The sequence below is a fragment of the Natator depressus genome, chromosome 3 (assembly GCF_965152275.1).
Source record: "Natator depressus isolate rNatDep1 chromosome 3, rNatDep2.hap1, whole genome shotgun sequence".
NCBI lineage: Eukaryota > Metazoa > Chordata > Testudines > Cheloniidae > Natator > Natator depressus.
The window spans coordinates 28,183,843-28,207,362 of NC_134236.1; the positions used below are offsets into that span (position 1 = coordinate 28,183,843).

A 23,520-nucleotide genomic window follows, 5' to 3' on the forward strand; every position below is an offset into this window, starting at 1 on the left:
TTATATTATTCAGGAGTTAAAGATACTTCAAAAAAAGTGTACTTAAATACAAAAGAGTAAAATTCAAAAAAAGTCAACAAAACCACAAGAAAGCCAATTGTAAAAAACAGCGTTGTTTATTTTTAAACCAGAACAAAGCCCTTCAGGAGAAAATACTCAACTAGAGAAGTCAGTAATAAGAAGTGAGGCAAGTGAGTCCATATTGGTTACTAAAGCAACTCTCCTGAAAGCTGAATACTGAGAGTGTCACATTAATTCTAGCCAAGGCAGAAAAAAACCCATCCCCACCATAACCAGCTACATGAGAGCAACAGGAAAGTTTAGATAACCAATGCCAAGTATTTATTTTTATGGAGTTTGTATAAACCTATTCAAAAATTATATAAGTATGCTAGTTATGGAGAAATGTGTGGGCAAAAGGGAAAATGCTTGTTTTCCTAAATGAATTTTTCTGAAAAAGCCAAACAAGAAGTTGAGAAAAACTAAGTATTATATAAAGAAATAATGCAAATTTATGGAATTACCTTTAAAAGCAAGTTTCAGCTACACTGACAAATGCATGGACTCCCTCCAGTGGGTAGTTTAAGACCTACCGCATTCTATATTTTAATCAAAGATTATTGCCTACAGAATTATCTCAAATCTCAGTGAGTTTTTAAGTAATTAAGTACTTTACCCTCAACTCAATAAGGATAAGTTCTCATCAGATATGTTAATTTAAACACTGCAAAAAGTTTGCCAAACGAACCTGGCTTCTCCATGTCACCTTGGTATGGTTTTGTGAAGAGGAAAATTTGCCTCTGGCTGGAAATGCTGGGGTCTAGCGATTATCCTTGTGAGGTTAAGGATGGTCAGATGTTTTAATCAGGGAAACTGAGTCTTTATAAAACTTCAAATCCAACCCTGGGCAAGAAAATAGTTTCCCGTTCCCCAGGTTAGCCAATAACTGCAGGCAGGGGCATTGTGAAGTATGAAGGTAAACATCAAGGAAGAGGTCATTTCTTTGGCAAAGAAACATGAGGCCTCCTCAGAGCAAGTTTGCCTCCTCCAGCACAAATAAATGCCAGTAGATCCAAGAAAGTGCAAGCTCCCCAGTTAAAGCCCTGAGCTAGAGAGCAGACTGGACACACAGAAGCTACTGAGAACTTCCGGTGGTGGAGCTGGAAAATAGAGTTCCTGGGCTCCTGTTCTGAGGCTATAAGATCACAGAGTGATGACTGCGTCTGTAATTATTTTGTTTAGGGTAGCAGGGAATGAGGTCAGTTGTCCACGTCTCTCAGAAGAGAAGCTTACTCCTGTGCTGCAGTGGGGCTGGATTGCACCAGAACGACATGCCAGCATTTTTGCTGCATGAAGAATGTCATTTTGTTCTCCAAATGGCAGCCTGCCTCACACTCAATGGAGGATGTCATTTGGTAGAGCAAAAGGTCACCCTCTGCACAGCATGTGTGTAAGGTCACGTTGTCAGAGGTGTTGGGTGGTTGCCCCATTCAGGACTACACCCCTGTCCTTATTTGAAATTCCATCAAATGAATAGTTTAAAGAGCAAGAAATTACAAAAGAAAAAAAAAAAAATCTATACGCTTCATTTAGCCAGACAAAACTGGTCAATCTGAAAACAAAAGCCTGGAATTAATCAGCCAAAACTGACACTGCAGTTGCCAATCTCCATCTGTAAAGCCCATTAGGATAGTTGGTCTTGATAAGGGCATGGACCACCACAGCAAGGTCTACATTAGAAAGGCTTATTTACAGACTCCTGACCAGTCACAGAGGAAAGATAATATAGGCCACAATGTCTGGGCTATGGAACACTATACCAAAAAACCCCCAGGTATAATGCTTTCCCCTGCAACTCAAACTCATTAAAGTTTGCTGGCAATCAGGTCTCTTTCATCCAGATTCCTAGTTGACTCAGGCACTGCAATTGCAATAGTCTTGCAGAATTTGAGTTTTATTAGATCTGCAATATTATGTTGACAACATAGACTTCACACCACAATCCATACGCCAAATTCTATATTCAGATACATGTAGCCATTTCAACAGGCTACAGTGGCAGTTGGTCCCACATGGTTAAGTTCAGGTTCTAGCAGTTTAAATCACTGTGTAGCCTGAAAGCAAAAAAAGTTTTTTTTTTAAATTAAGTTTCATCTATTGTGGTCTAATAAGCAACTACAAACCACTTACCCTGATATGATTCTTGCCAAGCCTTTCCCATTGTTTGTCATTTTTAGGATTCACAGGAACAACAACATGGTGCACAGTTTCTGGGACAGAATCCTCTCCTTTTAAGTCAACCCAAGTGGGGAAATGCATGATCTTCTCAGACAGTTTCTTCACATCAAAAGAATGTAGAGTTGCAGAACACACAATAACCTTAAGAAAAAATACAAAAAAACAAACACTTTAGGGCAAGAAGTTTTACCAAAGCTATGAACACCATAATAGGTGACTTTTACTGGTCAAGAGTTTAGGTGGAGAGAATAAAATCCAGAAGGGTCTTGTAGGTTGGTGACAGTGTGGTATCATGCAGAGAACTTTTTGCCTCCCTACTTCTGACTCTATAGAGATTGATGGAAACCAGCCATATGAAGATCTTTCTGGCCAAGTGAAATAATTACTCCATTAAAATCAGCTGCCCACTCATTCCTGGTCAAGAAAAGTAGCATTATTGGCAGCTAAAGAAGAGGCAACACAGAGCAGAAATGAAGTGCATATATCTGAAGAATTGTTATATATCACATGGGTACTTTACAATTTTACAGATCTCTGAATGTGGACATTTTTAGGGTTGGCATGTATCTGTTCCAAGTATAATTTTCATATGAAAATGTCTACAGTAATACTGCAGATTACGAAAGTTGTTTTATCACCACTAATTTGAGTTACATCTAGAACCAAGTAGTAGACTATAGTTCTAGTGTTTTGTTTTTTTTTAAAAAGGTCATGTACTTTTTTCATAATGAGGAAGTACACAGCTCTTGATGGCATCCTATGTAGTTTCTAGCCTACAAATCTTCTCTTTTCAAATTGAAAGCATTCTTTTAGTAAGAGTATATTTAAATAATGTAAAAATGTATGTTTCCCTTTACATTTTTTGGCTCAGTTCAAAACTAGCATCTTAAAATTACTCAAGATAACCAACCATTTCAGCCCAACAATGAAAGCCATGAAGGACCAGCAGATTAAAGTCAGGAGTATCTTCTGTAAACACTAAGAAACAGAAATAGTAATTTCAGGAAGTTGCTGACTTTCTAAAAAAAAAATCCCACATTATACCTTTAATTAGCAGACAGTCATCTATAAAAAACTATTAGAATAAGATAAAAAAAAGTAGGTAACCACTTATGGTGGAAGGTAGATTCAAGAGTTGTAGGCCAGTATATCACAGGCCATTAAACTGTACCCCGTTACCCCTGTAATGAGCCCAATAACGTGTGAACCAACGTTGAAACAAATAAAAGAAAGTGAACACAAAAGTATTAACTACCCCATAAAAGAAAAACATGCATCACACTGATAAAATTCAACAGCTTGTAACATGTTAAAAAGGACGGCTGATTATAATAGATAGCATTATACCTGCAGTCTTTTTCCATCTGAAGTTATCTGAGGAATTTGACCGTGGATTCTGTTTATGAAGTCTGAATAACCTTGGAGAAGAAGGCCATCCTACATTGGGAATCAAAAAGAGAAGCTACAATACCTTTTGTTAATTTACGCAATGAGACAAACAAATATTAGGATATAGGCTCTTTTAAAACTCTAGTCTGGCTAGATGGGCTAGTCTGGCTGGGACAGCAGTATCAAAAAGGGAAAAAAATCCTACAACTCCAGTTTATTTAAAGTGGACCCTGAATAAAATGAAAGTGGGTGGACACAACAAACCCCCTAGACCAGCTGCTGCACTTTAAAGTTTTCTCTACTTAAATAAACTGAATCAGGAAACCTGAAACAGCACAATTGTCGCTTTTTGACTAGAACAAAAGTTCAGAATAGCCCACACAATTCCAAGAGCTGGTGAAATCAAGTTTTGGAGAAAACGAAATGCCAACAAGTAAGAAAAACTAGTTTAATCTTAATCAATACCTAAAACCCACCTCAAAAAAGTCCATCTTAATTTCCTTCAAACCACCCAAATTAGTGTCAAAGCTAGATTTAGAAGATTAACTAAAGTCAGAAGTGTGACACTTGTGACTGCAGTTGTATAAATTCAGCCTAGGTAGTATTTTCAAAGTTAGTAAATTAGGTATTTTTCCATAGTACTTTTTTTAATGTTCGCATTAAATCGTATTACATCAAATCTTGTGATAGCAGCTTCTACCCAAGGGCTTTATAGAGTCACAAAGCTGCCTTTGAGGCTGCTACTTCCATGTAAGATTCCTCTGTTACAAGGTGAAAAGACTTCTTTTGAGAATAGCCATTTAAAGTTTTTCTGAAGGTGAAGCTGTTTGAAAGCCTTGTGACCACTCATGGTCTCCATATTTCAGGGAGATGACTGGCTCAGTCCATACCTTGGATGCAATGCAAGTGCAGGAATGGGGCATGCTGCATTTACAAACACTAACTAGTATAACTAACCCTGAAACACAAGGATATTGAGCTGTCACAAATGCATTTACATACATAATTGCTATAAAACTCTAGGGCAATGAAAACTTCATTTTTAACAGTAAATCAAACTGCCACAGATAAGTTTTGTTCTCACAAGCAATACCACAATGTATAAACCTAAATATGAGTTTTTTTCTTCACTTACAGCTTCATCAAGAACCAGGAATCTAACTTGAGATAAGTTAAGCTTTCCAGTTGACACCAAGTCATCCAACCTTCCAGGGGTTCCCACAACTATGTCCACCTATAAAATATAAAAGGTTTTTTAAGTACATTTAGCAAGTCAAAACTTAACACTAAATTTAGGAAATTCCATGCAGAGTCGGAGTGTTGCGATTAAGGTTACACAACCCTTCCCATTAAAAGACCCTGTTTTCAGTTGCTTTTAGCTTTATAACTTATAACTATATCTGGTTCACACTGAGTATCTTTGGAACCACTGTAGTGAAACTTTCAACTGTTTCAGACAACAAGGTTAATGAAAGGAAAAAAATCTTCCAGTCACCTAATTGAGAAGCTCCAAGTCCTCTATGCATTGATGCAGAGACTTGATATTTTGCAAGGGGGAGGAAGGAGAATCACCTTTGTGGTCAGTGAAATGGATTTTTGCCATTCCTTTAACAATATATCTAAAATTTGGCCAAGCCAAAAAAAAAAAAAAAAAAAAGATCCCAATTAAAAAAACAAAACCCCTGTGGGGCCAGATGAGAGCTTTAGGGCAGAATGGTCTATAGCCAATAGGGCACAATCTCCTACAGAGCCTGAAATTGAACCCAAGAACGTTCAGTCTCTACACTCTATCAGCGAATACCTGTGAAACCCATTAATAAAATGGGTATTGCATCCGCCTCTAGGGGCTGATCCACATTAGAGGATAACAGCCTACTTCTGCTACTAGTTCCTCCATTTGCTTAAGTGGAAAAGGTCTGCTGTGGCCTCTAAGGGTTTAAATACACTGTTTATAACCCACATGATAGCAATCCCCCCCCCTTTTTTAAATTAATATAAAGGTTGCAAAGTCAAGTACCCAAATGGCAAGAAAAGCCAGCATTAAGGTTGCCTGTGCAACCTTATTTGGCCCCCTGGTATGTATGCATTATATGATACAGTTTAATTACATGATCACACACTATTTTTTTCCACAGGACCCTAGCCTTGTTTAGTAAGCAGGATGGATGGTGTTCAGGGGATGAATCAGAGTGGAGTAATGAATGAGCCTGTTATTTCTAGGCACAAAGCCAAATGTACTCCAATGCATTTTATAGATACATATGGGATGCGTTTCCCATATCAAGAACTGCAGTCACTTCTGGGGTCAAACAGTAGCAGATTAGCACAGACACACTAAACAAAAGCTTAAGACTGAATAATGAATAAGACTGCAGAGAATATTTAGGTAAACTAAATGTCAGACATTGTATCTATTAGAATGCACCAGAAAGAGGATTCTAATTTGTAAATCTCTTGAGTTTGAAGAGGTGAAAGGACAGTTTTCACTAAATCTATAAAGCAGGTAGAACACAGTAAAGGTTAGAATTTCTTTAGGACACTAATAACGACCTCGTGCTATAGGACCTTTAATTACTGTATGTGCTTAGGACCTTGGTTTTTACAACTCCTCTGAAAGATAGTACCTTCAGCAACACGATGTTTAACACCATGCTGGGGCTCAGGTTCTTATCCAATACAGACAGAAAACAGTCATTTCCTTCAGTGCCTGTATTTTCCCTAAACGTATCCCATACAAGAATAATACCGCTTAGCTTAGGAGACCTGACAGGATTATGGCTGGAGGTGATACGATTCTGTCTTGGACTATGAATTACCTTACTCATAAATGCACCTGCTTTTCTTACAGAACATAAGGTTTGTATTTCCCCCCACCCACCAGGTTTAATTCTGCTAGTTTCCAGACATCCAATTAAGGCTCTAAGTTTTGAGGCCCATGTGTCTCAATGCCCAAAGCAAAAAGCTATTTAGTGTTACAGTACGCCAGCATTACCATGGCCTACATAGGTAAAAACAACAGCAGCATGACAGCAAAGCTTATGTAATGAAACCCTTCCTCACATCTCCTCCAAAACAGGGGAAACAGGGAGGAGGAGATGACGACAAATTAGGATCCTTTTTTGGTGAAAAACCAATAGATGTAGTTTCCAAACTAATCTAGAGACAGAACACAATTCCTGAAAAGCAGTACATGTATTTAGATAATCGGGTACACAGCTACAACTATGAATTGTGTTAGGTTTTTGGAGAATTTTTTTTTCTTTTCTTCTTCTTCTCCCCCAGAACTGAATGACTAAAGTTAACAGCCTTAATACAAATTAAAAACTATTTGCCTTACCTGGCTTAATTTGATCAATTTCTCTGTCTGAGGGAAACAAAACACTAGAATACCACAGTAGTTGGGCAACATACCACTCATTTCATTTTATCAGACTTACAGAAGCTATATGGAGTGCAACGTTGTCAGGGAATTTGGGCTGTGGAACACCACAACTATAAAATTTAAGTTAGTGATAAGAACACAACTTACACCATTTTCCAGAATGGAAAGTTGATCTCTTGCAGCAACACCACCAATAATTAGGAGTTCCCTAAAACAGAATTGTAGAAAAAAAAACTTAGTTTTTGAAACTTTTATATTTGTACGTTATAGACATATCTTATTCTCCAGACTGTGGACCTTTGCATACCCAACAGAGTAACTAATCAGCTGGCTTGGTATTCTGTACACCATTATCTATACGTACCTCACGCTAGAGAACTGTGTTTAAGGAGATTACACAGAGCTCTTCTTCACCTCTGTGTGAGCTTGAAAGCTTGTCTCTTTCACCAACAGAAGTTGGTCCAATAAAAGATATTACCTTACCTACCTTGAAACTCCAATATCCTGGGACCAAAGACAGCTATAACACTGCATATTTTTAAAGAGACTGATAAAAATACTAACTTGTTTTAAACTAAGCATCAAGAAAAAAAAATTAATAGCACTGGATAAAATTGTGACATACAATACATATGCACATATTTAAGACCAGAATGTGATTGTTTAATTCCAGAAGCGTGAATTTCAAACAGCAGCAAAATGTAAAAAAAGGAATGTGAAATTACAAGAGTGACAAATGCATTAAACATCCCTATCCTTTCAAAAGATATGTATAAGATTAAACATACACTATATAATTTATGAAATGTTAAATTATGTTCTCAGAAATTATGAATGCAGCGAGCTTTACATACACTAATCAAATCTAGCTCTACAATTCAGTTCTCTCTTTAAATGTAGTCTTGAGTTTGCTAATGTTTCTTCATTTGATCAAAATATTTTGTAGGTAAAAAAACTACTTTAACAAAAAACCACACCACCTCCATAATGAGCATCCACATACAAACCATGTGACTTGTGCCCTGATTACACTAGAGCAAAAGAAACACAGGTCTATTGTACTAGTTCATTTGTAATGGGGCTATAATAACCTGCAAAAGCAAAACAAGGAGAGCTAATAATTGATATTAAGAAGGCTGAGGTATTTAATGCCTATTTTGCTTTAGTCTTCACTAAAAAGAAGTATGGTGGCCAGCTACTCTATGTAATTAATATTAAGAACAGGGAAGGAACGCATGTAAAAATAAGGAAAGAACAGGTCAAAAGAACATTTAGGTAAATTATATCTACATTTAAGGAGGCAGAACCTGATGAAATTCACCCTAGGATAGTTAAGGAACTAGCTGAAACAGAGGACTAGAAAAGGGCAAACACAGATAGGTGCTATAAGAAGAGGAACAAAGAGGATCCAAGGAATTATAGACCAGTCAGCCTAACTTTAATACCCGGAAACACACCTAACAAATTAAACATTTTGTAAGCACCTAGACTATAATAGGTTATGAGGAATAGTCAGCATGGATTTATTGGAAACAAAATCATGCCAAACCAACCTAATTTACTTCTCTATGGTTACTGGCCAAGTGAATTGGGGGAGGGGTGGAGGGGGGGGGGGAAGGAAGGGGAAGAGAGAACACTACTAAAATCATGATATATCTACTAGTCAGGCTTCTGATACAGTCCCACATGACATTCTCACAAGCAAGTTAAGGAAATGTGGTCTAGCAGAAGTTACTAAAAAGTGGGTGCACAACTGGACGAAACACCACACTCAAAAAAAGGAGTAGTTATCAATGGTTTGCTATCAAACTGGGAGGGCATATCTAGTGGGGTTTCACAGGGATCAGTCTATCCAATATTTTCATTAATGTTTGGATAATGGAGTGGAGAGTCTGCTTAGAAAATATGCTTATGACGTCATTAAGCTGGGAACGGTCGCAAGCACTTTGCAGGACAGGATTAGAATTCAGAACAACCTTGACAAACTGGGGAATTGGTCTGAATTCAACAAGTTCAAACTACTACACTTGACGGGGTATGTGTGTGGAAATTAAATGCACAACTACTACCTGGGGAATAACTGGGTTGGTGGTGGTACTTTTGGAAAGGATCTGGGGGCTAGAGTGAATAACAAACTGAATGAGTCCACAATGTGATGCAACTGTGAAAAAGTCTCTTATTCTGGGTTGTATTCATAGGAGTGTCATATGTAAGACATGGGAAGTAGTTATCCTCCTCTACTTGGCACTAGTGAGGCCTCAGCTGGAGCACTGTCTCCAATTTGGGGTGCCACCCTTTTGGAGAGATGGGGACAAACTGAAGGGAGTCCAGAGGAGATCAACAAAAAAATGTCAGGGGCCATTGAAATTAGGAAACGAAATAAATGGGCTTAATCTGAGAGATTTAGGCTAGGTACTAGGAAAAGTTTCTAAACTATATGGGTAATTAAGTATCGGAATAGGTTACCTAAAAGGTTGTGGAATATCCATAATTGGGGTTTTTAAAAACCAGGCTGAACACGAACACACACACACACACACCCCTCAGCGATGGTCTCTAGGTATACTTGGTCCTTGATCCACTTCTATGATACTGTGATTACTTGTTTTCTTCCATTTTTCAAACTTAAGGGAGCATTAGACATACATTTGACAACCTAAGGCAAAACCCCAAAACACACACCACATCAAGTAGAGATGGCCTAAACAAATATCCACTGTTTGATGATCTAGCCTTGACGCTGCAACTATCCCCCTAATTTCCTCTCTACAATTTGCCCCAGTCTCCATCTGCTTCATCTTGGGGGCACGACTCTTAAGGCTGACCCTGAAATCATACAACCTATTTGGATAGGTTTTGACATCATCCATACAGACCAAAAGTAACTGGAATGTTACCTGGATTGCAGATAACATTTGAAGACATGTTACCTTAATTTAGGATTATCAACGTATTTCTTGAATTGTTTTACGTTATTCAAAGTTTGTTCTGCTAACTCTCTGGATGGTTCCACAATTAATGCTTTTGGAGCATTAGGAAGGTTCTTTGTTTGAGCCACTTGTGCATTTCCTAGAGAAGAAAACATTTGTAGTTGAGAGAGTTAAATTTCACATCTTTAAATTCATTGTTAGAAATAATTTTCCAGACTTGACAGTTCAAAAACAAAACAAAAAAAACACCCTTGAGAATGGACCTTTTAAAAGGAGTTATTTACTACATTTACAAAAAAAAATCATTGCTATGGCCAACTTTACTCATTTGCAGCTAGCAGAAATCTTCACCTCCAGATGTACATTTTGTACTAAAAGTGTAATTCCCCACTCAAAAACAAATCAGAGCAAGACAAATGTTCATATTACCCATACAGCATGAACCATTCACTGGTCATCCTTTAATGAAAAACTGCTAATCCTTGAAGTGGGTGTCTTTTTATAATTAAGTTGAATTCCCATAAATTGGAGTTGGATATGCATAGACTAAATAGCTAAAAAATGCCAACTTCACATGAAGTATTAGACTATATAGAGTTAAGGCTTAGGGTGAGATTTGCAAAAGTGCTCCATGTTAACCTAATTCTGCTCCAACTGAAGTCAATGGTCAAGCATCAAGTGTCTTTAATAGGCACAATTAGGCCAATTCAAAGCCTTTCTGAAAAATCCCACTTAGTCTCCAGACTATTCCCCCCCCCCCCCCCAAAAAACATACCTGCGTGCTGCGATTTCAGAACATTTCCATCAGGAGCTTTGCAAAGAGCAATAAATCCATCCTTTGGTGGAAACTTAAAGTCTTCTTCACCAAAATTGAATTTCAATTCAGCATTCTGAAACAAACAAAAAACAAAACAAAACCAAACAATTCACAAAACATTTCAGACATTATATATAAATATAATTTTATCACAATCACTTCCATAAAATATTTCTGTGGGAATCAGCCATAAGTCTATAGTAACATAGTAAAGCTTTTTAATCTTTAAAAAAAACAAAAAAAAACAAAACACATCTCCCAAAAGTGAGTTGTAAACAAAGCTGAACATAAACTGTCTGATGGAGAGTTTGGATTCGTTTGTCTATTTCCTGCTCTTACTTGTGGGGTGTTTAAGATATTGGTTGTCTTCTGAATCAAAGTCTCCAATTTTAATATGACGTAGGCCCCTTGTGAACTTCAATATTTTAACCATGCCTGACTCATTAAGTAGTACTGCCTTTTAAACTGCATAAATTGATTGCATCATATTTAAGTCTTTGACTGCCCTGAAAAGTTTCATTGAAGGGACTTCATACATTAGACATACATCATAATAATTGACAGCATTTATATAACTTAATATTCAGTGGAGAATGCTACACTAATGCACTGTTGTAACATTAGGGTTGAGAATTTAAAAGAAAGAGTTAAGGTTCTTAGCAAATTTTTCTCACCCACATTATACGCTAGCATTTTTGGCTATTCTTTTAACTGTTAAGTTACTCAATGGTTATAGAGTGGGTGGACAAGACAGTAGTGCTGAGAGAATTAAACGTTTACTTTAATATTGCAAATGCAAACTTACACTAATTTGTTTACCGAATCTGAGAAAAGTTAAAACGCTAACCCTTCCACACAGTACTCCATTTCTGTGAGAGGACAACTTCATCAGCAGATTGCTGATACAAAAGATGCAAAGAGCAGAGTGGCCAATGAGGTGGAGATAGTAACCAAGGCAGAATGCATAAGATTTTATATAAAAAGAATAGTTACTAAGTATGATCAATACTGGATATTTAAAACTGGATTGGAACAATTCTCACGTGATTATATATTATATTTGTGACAGATTCATAACTTACCTTCAGAACACAGGCTGCAAAGAGTGCTTGGCTCTTTATATGTGGTGGGATTTCAAATGCAAAGCCAAGGTCTTTCCCTGAGAACATAATACATTTAAAAACAATTAGGGTGAAAAGTTAAGTTAAATTAGACTGTCAAAAGAAGAAAAAAAAAATAAATCAGAACTTACCATTTTTGGAGAACTTTATTTGCCCCTTCTCTATATCCAGATAGCACCCAACTGTATCATGCATAGTGAATTCCTACAATGGAAGACAGATTGAAAACAGGACAAACTGATTTAGAGTATTTTTTTTTTTTTAAATAAAATGTAAAAAAGTGTTGAGATTGTTAATCTTCAGAGTTTATCTGACCCAAACTGCTTCAAAAGCAGATACTGTTTTGAATTTGATTTAACACCCACAACTCTTCTCTGAACAGCACACTTTTCCTGAAAATATAAATGTGTTAGAACAGACAAAATTGGCATCTTAACATACTTAATGTTACAAGAAAGTCTGATTTCACATAATTAGTTTGTTCATAAAACCAAAAATATACTTTTGGAATAGATTCAAGTGTGAGTGGAAGTGCACTAAATATGGATTTATTAGACACGCAATCTCAGTTTATGACAAATCATGCAAGCCTACTTCCATGTCAATTTATACAGGTACAAACAAGAGATTGCACTGAACATCTTTCAAAAATATTTAATGTAGCACCTCTTCAATAACCCTTGGGTTATTATAAAGTACTTCAATTTTAGTAATCAGAAAGTTTTTTTTTTTTTTTTTTTTTAACAGCTGCAAAGCATAAGCTTTGGACAGTTCACCAATAATATTAAAGATAATTATTAAAATTAGGTTTCTGCTGAGCTACTCGGATTCATATACATTGTGTCAGAGGAATTCAGATAACTTCAGAAGCTTGCATGCCTAACTACAATTTCAAAAAGGCTAGAACAGAAACAGGAAAAAGCAGTTTTAATGGGAAACAAAAATCCAATTCTCAACTGAACAGCTAAGATGTAAAAGGTTTAGGTCTGACTGATTTCATTGTATTGATATAGTGTGACCAAAAAAAAAAAAAAAACAAACAAACAGTGTGCAGTAAGTGAAGCAATAAGGTAATGTGAAACAAACTCCTTAATTACTGCTCAATGCAATACAAGGTCCTCATTGTGGTGGTGGTGAATACCCATAAGGAGGTCATTGCATAGAGGACAATGACGACAATGGAAAGAAAAGCCCCAGAAATAAGTCCAGGAGGTGAGACTATTTCTTCACTCTATACGTAGCTGTAAGTTTTAAGATGTGGGCCTGTTGGGTCAGTATGCTTGTGTAAATAATATAGCACAAATCTGGAATTTTTATGTTTAATTCAATGCCTGGCCTTTAAAGCAGCAATCTATATTATACATATGGTACAGTATGTGGCTAACACAAATATTTTAATTTCTAAAATGGATGTTATTTACTAGAAATAACATTTCTAGCCACTTAATGATTGAAACTTACCTCACCATAACTGTCAAACTGTTTGTTATGTGACTTCTTTCCAGTTCCACCATAGCCAAAGCCAAATTTGTCAGTGCCTAAACTCAAGTTAAACAATATCATTGTTACTGTTCAAGTTGCAGGTCACAGATCCTTTTTTGCTACCATCTCAAACCATGTCAGACTCAACTGTTTGGATTTCCATCGTGCAAGGGAACAACACTTGCTTTTAAACAATTTTCACTGCCTTGGTGCACTCTTGAACACCATCTCTAAGACAGCATGCTGACTTTTTTCAGTCTCTACTCATCTATATTTTAATCAACTATGAAAATAGAAACAGAAAGCGAGAGTGTATCCCCTCTACAGGCAGATCTCTTCCTGGCTGCTTAGCAGTGTTTGGATGAAAAGAGCTCCACATCCATGGGTTTGCTCTCCCTCCAATGCAATCCCCACAGACGTCCCCTCTACTTGTTCTCTGGAAGACTGGAGCAGGAGATTATATGCTCTCTATGGTACTGACCCCTGTAGACCAGCTGAACTTCAGAATTTTTTATTTTATGAAGAAAAAAACTCACCCAAATCCAATGAAGCCTGCATAGTGGCCCACCCAATTCTGCACAAGCCCTGGTCATGACAGGATACTTCATAATAATATTTTCCTTAAAAAAATAAAGTAAAAAAAAAAAAAGGACATATACAACATTTAAATTTCAGTTTCATCAAAGCAGTTAGCTTGGTTACTTCAAGAGGAAGACTGAAGGATTTTCTGGTAAGATAATTAGTAAAACAACTTGAATATGCAAAAGTACATTTCTTCTTAAGGTCTTCAATCTGTATAAGACTGAGCCAGTGCACATTAGCCCAGATCCATAGTGACTATTCTGAATGCAACCAACTTAAACTGAGAATAGTCGACAAGGTAGAAAGTCAAAGATACTCAAGTTTCAGAAACTCATTGTTTTCAGAATGCATACTTAAATAATTTTATATCTACCTTTAGTCACTCCTTTAGTTGCTCTGCATCCATGCCATTCCTTTACCTCCCTGCTTTGGCAACACAGACCATCTGATCCAATTGCTGAACAAGACAAAACAATGAGAACGTAAACATTTTAGAGTAGCTTTCATAAATGCTTCCTTTTCTACAGGCAAGACCATAAATATGAAAAGCAATTGTGTCCCAACTTGAATCTAAGTTATTCTTTATTCCTTCACAATGGGGGAAGTCACTACATTTTGACCAGCTTACTATCCATCATTTGGAAGACAATCATAGTTCAATAATATTTTGTATTAACTGGCATTTAACCACCATCTCTTCACAGTCATAGATATTAAGGTCAGAAGGGACCATTATGATCTAGTCTGACCTCCTGCATAATGCAGGCCACAGAATCTCACCCACCCACTCCTGCAATAAACCTCTCACCTATGTCTGAGCTACTGAAGTCCTCAAATCATGGTTTAAAGACTTCAAGGTGCAGAGAATCCTCCAGCAAGTGACCTGTGCCCCATGCTACAGAGGACTGTGTAAGAGGAAGGCAAAAACCCTCCAGGGCCTCTTCCAATCTGCCCTGGAGGAAAATTCCTTCCCAACCCCAAATATGCTGATCAGCTGAACCCTGAGCATGTGGGCAAGATTCACCAGCCAGATACGCAGGAAAGAATTCTCTGTAGTAACTCAGATCCCACCCCATCTAACATCCCATCACAGGCCACTGGGCCTATTTACCATGAATAGTTAAAGATCAATTAATTGCCAAAATCATGTTATACCATCTCTTCCAGAAACTTTTCGAGTTTAATCTTGAAGCCAGATAGGTCTTTTGCCCCCACTGCTTCCCTTGGAAGGCTATTCCAGAACTTCACTCCTCTGATGGTTAGAAACCTTCGTCTAATTTCAAGTCTAAACTTCCTGGTGGCCAGTTTATATCCATTTGTTCTTGTGTCCACGTTGGTACTGAGCTTAAATAATTCCTCTCCCTCTCCGGTATTTATCTCTCCGATATATTTATAGAGAGCAATCATATCTGCCCTCAACCTTCTTTTGGCTAGGCTGAACAAGCCAAGCTCCTCGAGTCTCCTTTCATAAGACAGGTTTTCCATTCCTCGGATCATCCTAGTAGCCCCTCTCTGTACCTGTTCCACTTTGAATTCATCCTTCTTAAACATGGGAGACCAGAACTGCACACAGTATTCCAGATGAGGTCTCACCAGTGCCTTGTATAATGGTACTGGTGAGACCTCATCTGGAATACTGTGTGCAGTTCATGTTTCAGATGTGAAGAGATACAGCAAGTGTGCACACAACTCCAAGTATGTGGTACAAAAACTGTTAGTGGTTGGATGGTTTTAGTGTATCCTATATTACAATTGTGATGAATTTCTGTCTGTTTTCCTAACAACTCATATGATAGTACCATGTTAACAATCTGCAAGAATTCTCTCATGACAGTGTTATTTATGGCTACACAGACAACACAATCCTTACCACAAAAGGACAACAGAATTATATATTCATGTCACAAAGGCATGAATGTCAGCCCTACAACAAGCATAGCATAAAACTCATACTGAAACTCAGCTCCATTTCGACCGAGATCAAGTTGACATTTGACAACGTCAGTATGGAAGGCAAGTATCAGACTGTGAAAAGTTTGTATCCTACTTTAATGCTGCTTTATAAAAATACACAGTGCTTAAAAATTGTTCAAACACTGCAGTTTCTTCACATTGCTAATCCACTATTAAAATGGACAGAAACCTGATTCAGCCTTTTACAAAGAACTCATGTGGAGAAATGCTATGGCCAGGAGTGTATCTGAACATTGCTTTGACACTTCAATTTTCAACAAGAGTAATTTATAGATTGGAACAGCAGAATGCACTATTATGATCACCTAGCATAACACAGGCCAGAGAACTTCAGCAAGTAATCTCCACATTAAGCTCATAATAAGCCATAGTTCAAACAGAAGTTACCTTGGATCTTTTTCTAGGTATGTCTACTACACTTAAAATGCTACAGAAGCACTGCAGCAGCACAGCTGTGCTGCAGCATAGATACTACCTATGCCGACAGGAGGGATTCTCTTGTCGGTGTAAGTCAGGGGTAGGCAACCTATGGCATGTGCGCCAAAGGCGGCAAGCGAGCTGATTTTCAGTGGCACTCACACTGCCTGGGTCCTGGCCACTGGTCCAGGGGGCTCTGCATTTTAATTTTAAATAAAGCTTCTTACACACTTTTAAAACCTTATTTACTTTACATACAATAGTTTAATTATAGACTTATAGAAAGAGACCTTCTAAAAATGTTAAAATTTATTACTGGCACGTGAAACCTTAAATTAGAGTGAATAAATGAAGACTCAGCACACCACTTCTGAAAGGTCGCTGACCCCCCATGTAAGTAATCCACCTCCCTGAGAGGTGGAAGTTTGGAAGAATTCTTCCCTCGACCTTGTGCTCTTTAGACTTGGATTAGGTCAGTCTAACTATGTTGCTCAGGAGTGGGGATTTTTCGCACCCCTGAGCGACGCAGCTAAGCCAACTTAATCTTCTAGTGTTGACCAGGCCCTAGTCTTGACTAAAAGGATTCAAATGCTGGAGAATCCACCATATTCCCAGGCAAGTCATATCAATGGTTAATTACTCTCGCTGTTAAAATTTCTCACCTTATTTCTAGTTTGAATGTGTCTAGATTAATCTTCCAAGTACTGGAAGTCATTATGCTGTGCCTTTGGTTTTTTGCCATATTAAAGAGAGAAATATACTATCAGAAATCAAGTACTTATAGCCCTTATTGACTCTTCACATCTCCTCTTAACCTTCTCTTGGATGAAACTTAAAAAAAAAAGTTTCTCACCATAAGCATGATTCCAAACCCTTAATAATTCTCATCTCTCTTTTCTGAATCCTTTCCAGCTTTTCCAACATCATTTTTTGAAGTGTGAAAACCAGAACAGAACGCAGTATTCCAGTAACGATATCCCTAATGCCATATTCAGAGATGATATCAACTCCCTACTCTTATGTGACATTCACCAGCTTATAAGTAGTGAACATGATCCTTGGATGCATAACTCATCTGTTGGAATTGCCATATGGTGGATCCAATGTGGACAACCATTCTACTCACATTTCATAAGCACTCCCTGCCTGAAGGTCCTCTGTGCTAAACTCCGCCTCCTTGGTCTTGATAATGAACTCTTACTAAAAATTAGTTCTCAGCCATCACTTACATAAAATTGATATACTGAAGGTATCTACATCATCCTGATTTCAGAGAAAGATTTAACATCTTCCCTCCTCATGAAAAAAGTCACTCTCTCAAGGACAGGCAGCCTAAACTTTTTCTAGTCCTGGGGTATTACGAATAAAAATAAAAACCCTTTAAAGATGATATTGTATTGTTGGTCCACATTTCACAAACTATTGATCTTCATTTGTTTCCCCTTAATATACACCAATATTAACTTTCATTTTTTGTGGGTCTGAAAAGAAGCACTTCAGACTAAATTGTAATTTTGAATGTTTCCCATGGACCATATCCAACCTGCTCTTTCTGTAAATCTGTTTGAGAATAAGGAGCCTATGATAAAAATAAAATAAAAAATAAAAACCAACCCACAAAATACTCAGAAACATGCCCCCACTCTACCCTGGAGCCCTTAAGTAGTCCACTGAAATCAGTAAGCTACTCACAGTAGTGAAAGATGCAGGCCTAGGTCTTATTTTCAGTTACATTCAAAATCAGCTTATACTTCTATTTACAGACCGCATTTTACAATTTAATAAATATTGGTTACTCATTCTTACAGCATTGAGAAGACAACTTACCAAAAGCTGATCCTCTATCGTATGGGTTCATCTGCCATTTGTTGAGTACTATTAAAATAAAATAAGTCAGTCAGTCAGTACAGCTAGCATTAAGAACGTACAAGGTGTAAATATGTAAGTCAACTGTATTTTGGTACATGGTCTTACTGCATTTCAGTTCAGAGAACAAGTTCTTGAACTGTTAGGCCCAGATCTTACAAACCTCCTGGCTTTGTCATGGTTTTGGCAGTACAGAAAATATTCTAAAAACATAAGGAATTTTGAATGCTGTTGCTGTATATGCAGAGTATTCACTTTTCAGATATCTTGTATCAGTTAAAGTAACATTCCAGTCAGTTGTATTTTATTTATATTCTAGTGTACCTTGCAGAGACAGCTGTAACAAGTCAAGTTTCTGACTTTATTCTGCACACATACAAAGCTATTTGTGAAGAGAGTTTGTACACAAACTATAAAAAAAATAAGATCCCTTTTTATTGGATGGCCAACTTAAACCTGCAAAAATACAAGTTTTAAAACAAAATTCCATGGCAGTTAGGTCTACAAGTCCTTTCCACATGTATTAAAGTGGTTTGGTTCTTAGAGTAAGTTCTTTCAAGCAGTACCATTTTTTTTCCCCCAATGCACTTGAACTGTACCTAGTGCAACTGGGGCTCAAATTGTAATTGGAGATTGAAAACTGTTGCAACATGAACACATTGTGACAGCTCCAAAGTCATCCCTACAAATCTCTACATTTTGTACAACTTACTATACATAGACCTTGGTTAAATAAATGCCTAAATTCTATTTTTTTTTTTTAAATAGCTGTACTTTAACTAAACAGGACTTAATAGAATGAAGTATATTCAGTTTCAACATTTCAAATGGCACAAGATTATATTGTACATATAAAATACATATTATACACAAGATTAGTTAAGTGAACAGACTTACCTGCCCCACCAGTTTTGATAGTAGTTTTCCCCTTTTTGCCTTCCTGCTGGTCCTTAAGGGTTTCATAAACAATCTGGATAACTGGGATGCTGAAAGCCTAAAAATACAAAGATCTTTTGACACTGAAGAAATACATCAAATGTTAAGCCACAAAAAAGTTATGCATAAAAGACAGATGTTATGATTTTCTAATTCTGGTGTTTAAAAATCAAAGCTGCCTAGTCTAGTTTTAAGCCATTTTATTTGTCAATAGAAATGTTTAATTTTAATTAAACAAACACTGCAACACACCAACATACCTTGCCCACCTGAATTGTATTAGTCTATATTAGGGTTGTCACCTTTCTAGTTGCACAAAACCGAACACCCTAGCCCCCCCCATTCCCCAAGGCCCCTCGCCCCACTCACTACATTCCCCCTCCCTCAGTGGCTTGCTCTCCAACCCCCTGCCCCAGCCCAGTGAAAGTGAGTGAGGGTGAAGGAGTGCAGGAGGGGGTGAGGGCTCTAACTGAGGGTGCGGGCTCTCGGATGGGGCCAGAAACGAGAGCTTCAGGGTGCAGGAGGGGGCTCCAGGCTGGCGATGAGGGAGTGCGGGAGGGGCGGTTGCAAGTTGAGGCTCTGGGGTGGGGCCAGGGATGAGGGGATCAGGGTGCGGGAGGGGGCTCGGCTTACCTCAGGCAGCTCCCAGTCAGCAGTGCAGCTGGGGGACTAAGGCAGGCTGCCTGCCTTTCCTGGCACCGTGCTACGCGGGCCTGGGAAACAGCCAGCAGGTCCAGGTCCTAAGCAGGGCGGCAAGGAGGCTCCCCGTACCAACCCCCTGACTAGGGGCCAGGCCTGCTGTCTGCTTCCAGGGCACAGCATGGTGCCAGCCAGGACAGGTAGAGACTAGCCTGCCTTAGGCTGAAGCTCCACTGACTGGTCTTTTAACGGCCCGGTCGGCGGTGCTGACCGGAGCAGCCAAGGGTGCCTTTTTGACTGGGTGCTCCAGTTGAAAACTGGAAACCTGGTCACTCTAGTTTATATACTCAAATTAAGCCTGTTTACTTACACCAGTCTTTCCACTCCCAGTTTCTGCAGCCTGTAAGGGGGGGGGGGGGGGGGGGAGAAGGGAAGAGAAGTTTCAGAAGCTACATTAAATATTGCTCCATAATACAACTTTACCAATTATTTAAAATTTATAATACATTCACTTATTTCACTATTTATTTTAAGTTTTTCTATAGTACACATCAGTATAGCTTAAGTGCTTTCCAGGTAAGTTAGATCTTGATAGTAAGATTTCCAGTAGACTTTCTGCTTTTCCTTGATTATAGGAGCTGCTGACTAGTTTTTTTTTCTTTTTTAAACATAATATATATTTTTAACATACTGATCTGGTTATGATGGAAGTGTTCTCAAAAAGAAGGGTCTTTCAACACATGATAAAGAAGTACTCCATAAGAAGAGATTCCCTCTACTGCAAGTGTTTAATTGCTTCTCTCTTCACTGAAATGCAACCTGCTATGTACTATTTTTCTGCTCATCGGACATTCACCACTCAAGGTGTCTGTTTTTCAACATTGTTGTACTGCATGCATACAGTTTGTGAAGTGCTCTGGTGTCCTGTACAATGAAAGCCACTGCATTTGCGTAATGTAATATTACTAAAGGTACCCAGGAGGGACTGTGTAGATGAGCGGGATGAACAATACTACTTGTGAGAGTCTCCTTTAGTTATCCAGAAATAAGAGTGTCCTAAAGCACTCTGAATTCTTTAAAGAGGTGTGAATTTAAGCAATAACTTCAAAGCTTGATTTTAATCAATTTAATGGTGGATGGAATGATTACAAAAAAAATTAAGAGCCCAAGAAAAAAAAAATACCCTAAACAGTGGTGTATTAAAAAAGGACACATTTTAAGATAATTTTTTATTTCTCTTTAGATTTCTAAAATACAAGAACAAATCCTATATTCTTTGTGCCCTTTTGGCGATACAAAATACAATATAAAGGATGACTCCATTATTATTGCTTTTGTTTCACCATTTCAGAGCAAAAGCTCTGAAAACATTAGTAAACTAATGATTCATTATGTCTTTAACATAAGACATGGGCAGCATTCTCCCCCATAAATGTAAACAAACTTGTCTGTCTTAGCTATTGGCTGAACAAGAAGTAGGACTGAGTGGACTTGTAGGCTCTGAAGTTTTACATTAAGGTTTTGATTTTGAGTGCAGTTATGTTAAAAAAAAATTCTACATTTGTAAGCTGCACTTTCACGATACAGAGATTGCACTAACGTAGTTGTAGGAGGTAAATTAAAAATACACTGTAAAAAAGATGAAATTGCAAATATTTGTAATGAAAAATATAAAGTGAGCACTGAACACTTTGTATTCTATGTTGTAATTTAAATCAATATATTTGAAAATTTAGAAAAAACATCCAATTTAAACTGATATTCTATTAACAGTGTGATTAAAACCGATTTGTGATTTAGTTAATTTTTTCCATCACTTGAATTATCTGCAACTGACAGCCCTAAATTAAATGCAATTTTACATAGATGTGTTGCAATACAATCCACAGAACATTAAAAAAAAGTTTGAGTAAATGGGCTGTTCGATTATACCTTCTGATAAAGACTAACTACAGACTGTAACTAAGCTTTCACAAAATATGCTCCAAATTAGTTTGTCAGTGCTTACTTACCAGATTTAAATAATCCATCTACTGTACATTTAATTTTAAAATTGTAAGGCCATGAATTTTATTTCTGTGTAAACTGAACAGTTTAACATACATACCATAAGCACATCACCGCCTCCTAGAATCAATGGGATAGACTCAGCTTGAATATCTGTGGGAAGACTGTAAAACCCTCAGTGTGAAACACAAGAGCTGACAGAGTAAAATGTCAGTCCCCTTGCATATCAGTTTACAGGAAGATTGTAATTGCAAAAGGAGGTCAAATTAACCAATTTAGTCAGTTTCCTGAAGTATTCAAACCTGCAATGTATTAATTTTGTCCATACAAGTGGAAATGTATTCAAAGAAAACTGAACTAGAAGCTGGAAACAGGGAGAAGCCACAATTATGCAACCAACCATTCACCTTCATTGGCAGCAGAATGAGACAAGCTAGCAAATGACCTGCATAACATCTGAAACCCAAGTTTGAAAACCACTAGCTTCAGTGATTAAGATATTCTAGTTATCTGCTTCAGTAAACTCACCATAAGTACAATGAAAGTAAGGAGGAAAAAAAGCTTTTTGCAGAGAAAAGGCATCATAGCATTGGCTGCAATCAAGACCTTACTCCTGACTTCCCCAACCTGGCTAACATCAGTTACGCAATTACATTTATCAGATTTTTTAATCATTCATAATAAAAGGAATACAAGAGATGCAACCGAAGATGCAGATAAAAAGGAAAAGACATGTATCTTTGCTGTTAAGTGAATAGGGAGACTGGATATTTCAGAAGCTAAATTACACATCACTGAGACAAAATTTTGATGGAGATCTCCAGCTTATTAGGTATCTAAGCACTCATACTTACAGCCAGTCCATCTCCTCCACAGCTTGAGCTATCTCTGGCATAACACCCATCTCTATCAGAAAAACAAAATGCATACATTAGATATATCATAAGTCTGATGGCATTATTTTCAAATGCCAACCCTTCATGCAGTTCCAAAAAAGTGTTTTTATAGTTGTCACAGTACTGTCTCTTCTTTAGTACCAAAATGTTTTGCCTGAAATACGTTACTTTGTCCATTTCCTCTGTTGTGGTTGACAAGTGAAGATGGCGGGACTCGGAGTTCTTTACCCCCCATCTTTTTAGTGCAAAATTTTACCCTCGATGTGCAAGTGTGTCTCCACCTTGACATCAATGTGAACTGCATGTGCATAGCAGAGGGTAGAATTTTTCTATGCTCCAAAATCTCAACTCGGACCACAACAGAGATGCAAGTTATTTTCTAAAGAGCAAAGCTACCAATACTATATAGGAAATCAGGTTTTTAGACTTTAGACCTTTACTCCTCCTTTAGCAAACACTAAAAGTGCCAAGATGGAAGAGGCTAGGAGTACTGCCACTGAAGGGCACTCAGCCATAAAATAGGAAGCACGATATCACATCACTCTACAGTGGCTTTGTCCAATTAAATGTAAACTAACAGAGGTCCCATTTAAGTATTCTTACAGTAACACTCCCAAAATGAAAACATTTCTGCAACACAAACAGAAAGGTCTGTTTCCTTTCACGTCCCAAACTCTCATTACTCCAGCATGAATGAAGACCGGAACACAGTTGCAATGAGTTTACCAATGCTGATAGGTCAGTGTGAAATAAAAGTTTTTGCCCACTTCCAATTCTGCTACAGAGGATTTTAAAAGAAAACTATCAGAAGACACACCAACTTCTGTGTCTGGTGGTTATGAGT

At 37.6% G+C, this 23,520-nt stretch overlaps 1 protein-coding gene across 3 annotated transcripts in view; it reads right to left on the reverse strand.

Moving 5' to 3' along the window:
* The window catches only part of DDX1 (DEAD-box helicase 1), a 413,174-nt gene that overhangs the window by 387,543 nt on the left and 2,111 nt on the right, over window positions 1-23,520 (reverse strand). For 2 of the 3 annotated variants that reach the window (XM_074947604.1, XM_074947602.1), the window contains exons 2-17: window positions 22,635-22,686; window positions 21,881-21,944; window positions 20,144-20,173; window positions 19,096-19,192; window positions 18,160-18,207; window positions 14,315-14,398; window positions 13,896-13,979; window positions 13,339-13,415; window positions 12,009-12,081; window positions 11,839-11,915; window positions 10,715-10,829; window positions 9,940-10,078; window positions 7,157-7,217; window positions 4,763-4,861; window positions 3,586-3,675; window positions 2,191-2,379 (exon numbers count right to left, since the gene is read on the reverse strand). In XM_074947604.1, the coding sequence (XP_074803705.1) occupies window positions 2,191-2,379; window positions 3,586-3,675; window positions 4,763-4,861; window positions 7,157-7,217; window positions 9,940-10,078; window positions 10,715-10,829; window positions 11,839-11,915; window positions 12,009-12,081; window positions 13,339-13,415; window positions 13,896-13,979; window positions 14,315-14,398; window positions 18,160-18,207; window positions 19,096-19,192; window positions 20,144-20,173; window positions 21,881-21,944; window positions 22,635-22,686 (1,379 nt within the window). The remainder of the gene's footprint in view (window positions 1-2,190; window positions 2,380-3,585; window positions 3,676-4,762; window positions 4,862-7,156; window positions 7,218-9,939; window positions 10,079-10,714; window positions 10,830-11,838; window positions 11,916-12,008; window positions 12,082-13,338; window positions 13,416-13,895; window positions 13,980-14,314; window positions 14,399-18,159; window positions 18,208-19,095; window positions 19,193-20,143; window positions 20,174-21,880; window positions 21,945-22,634; window positions 22,687-23,520) is intronic. The other variant, XM_074947603.1, reaches the window with a different exon arrangement.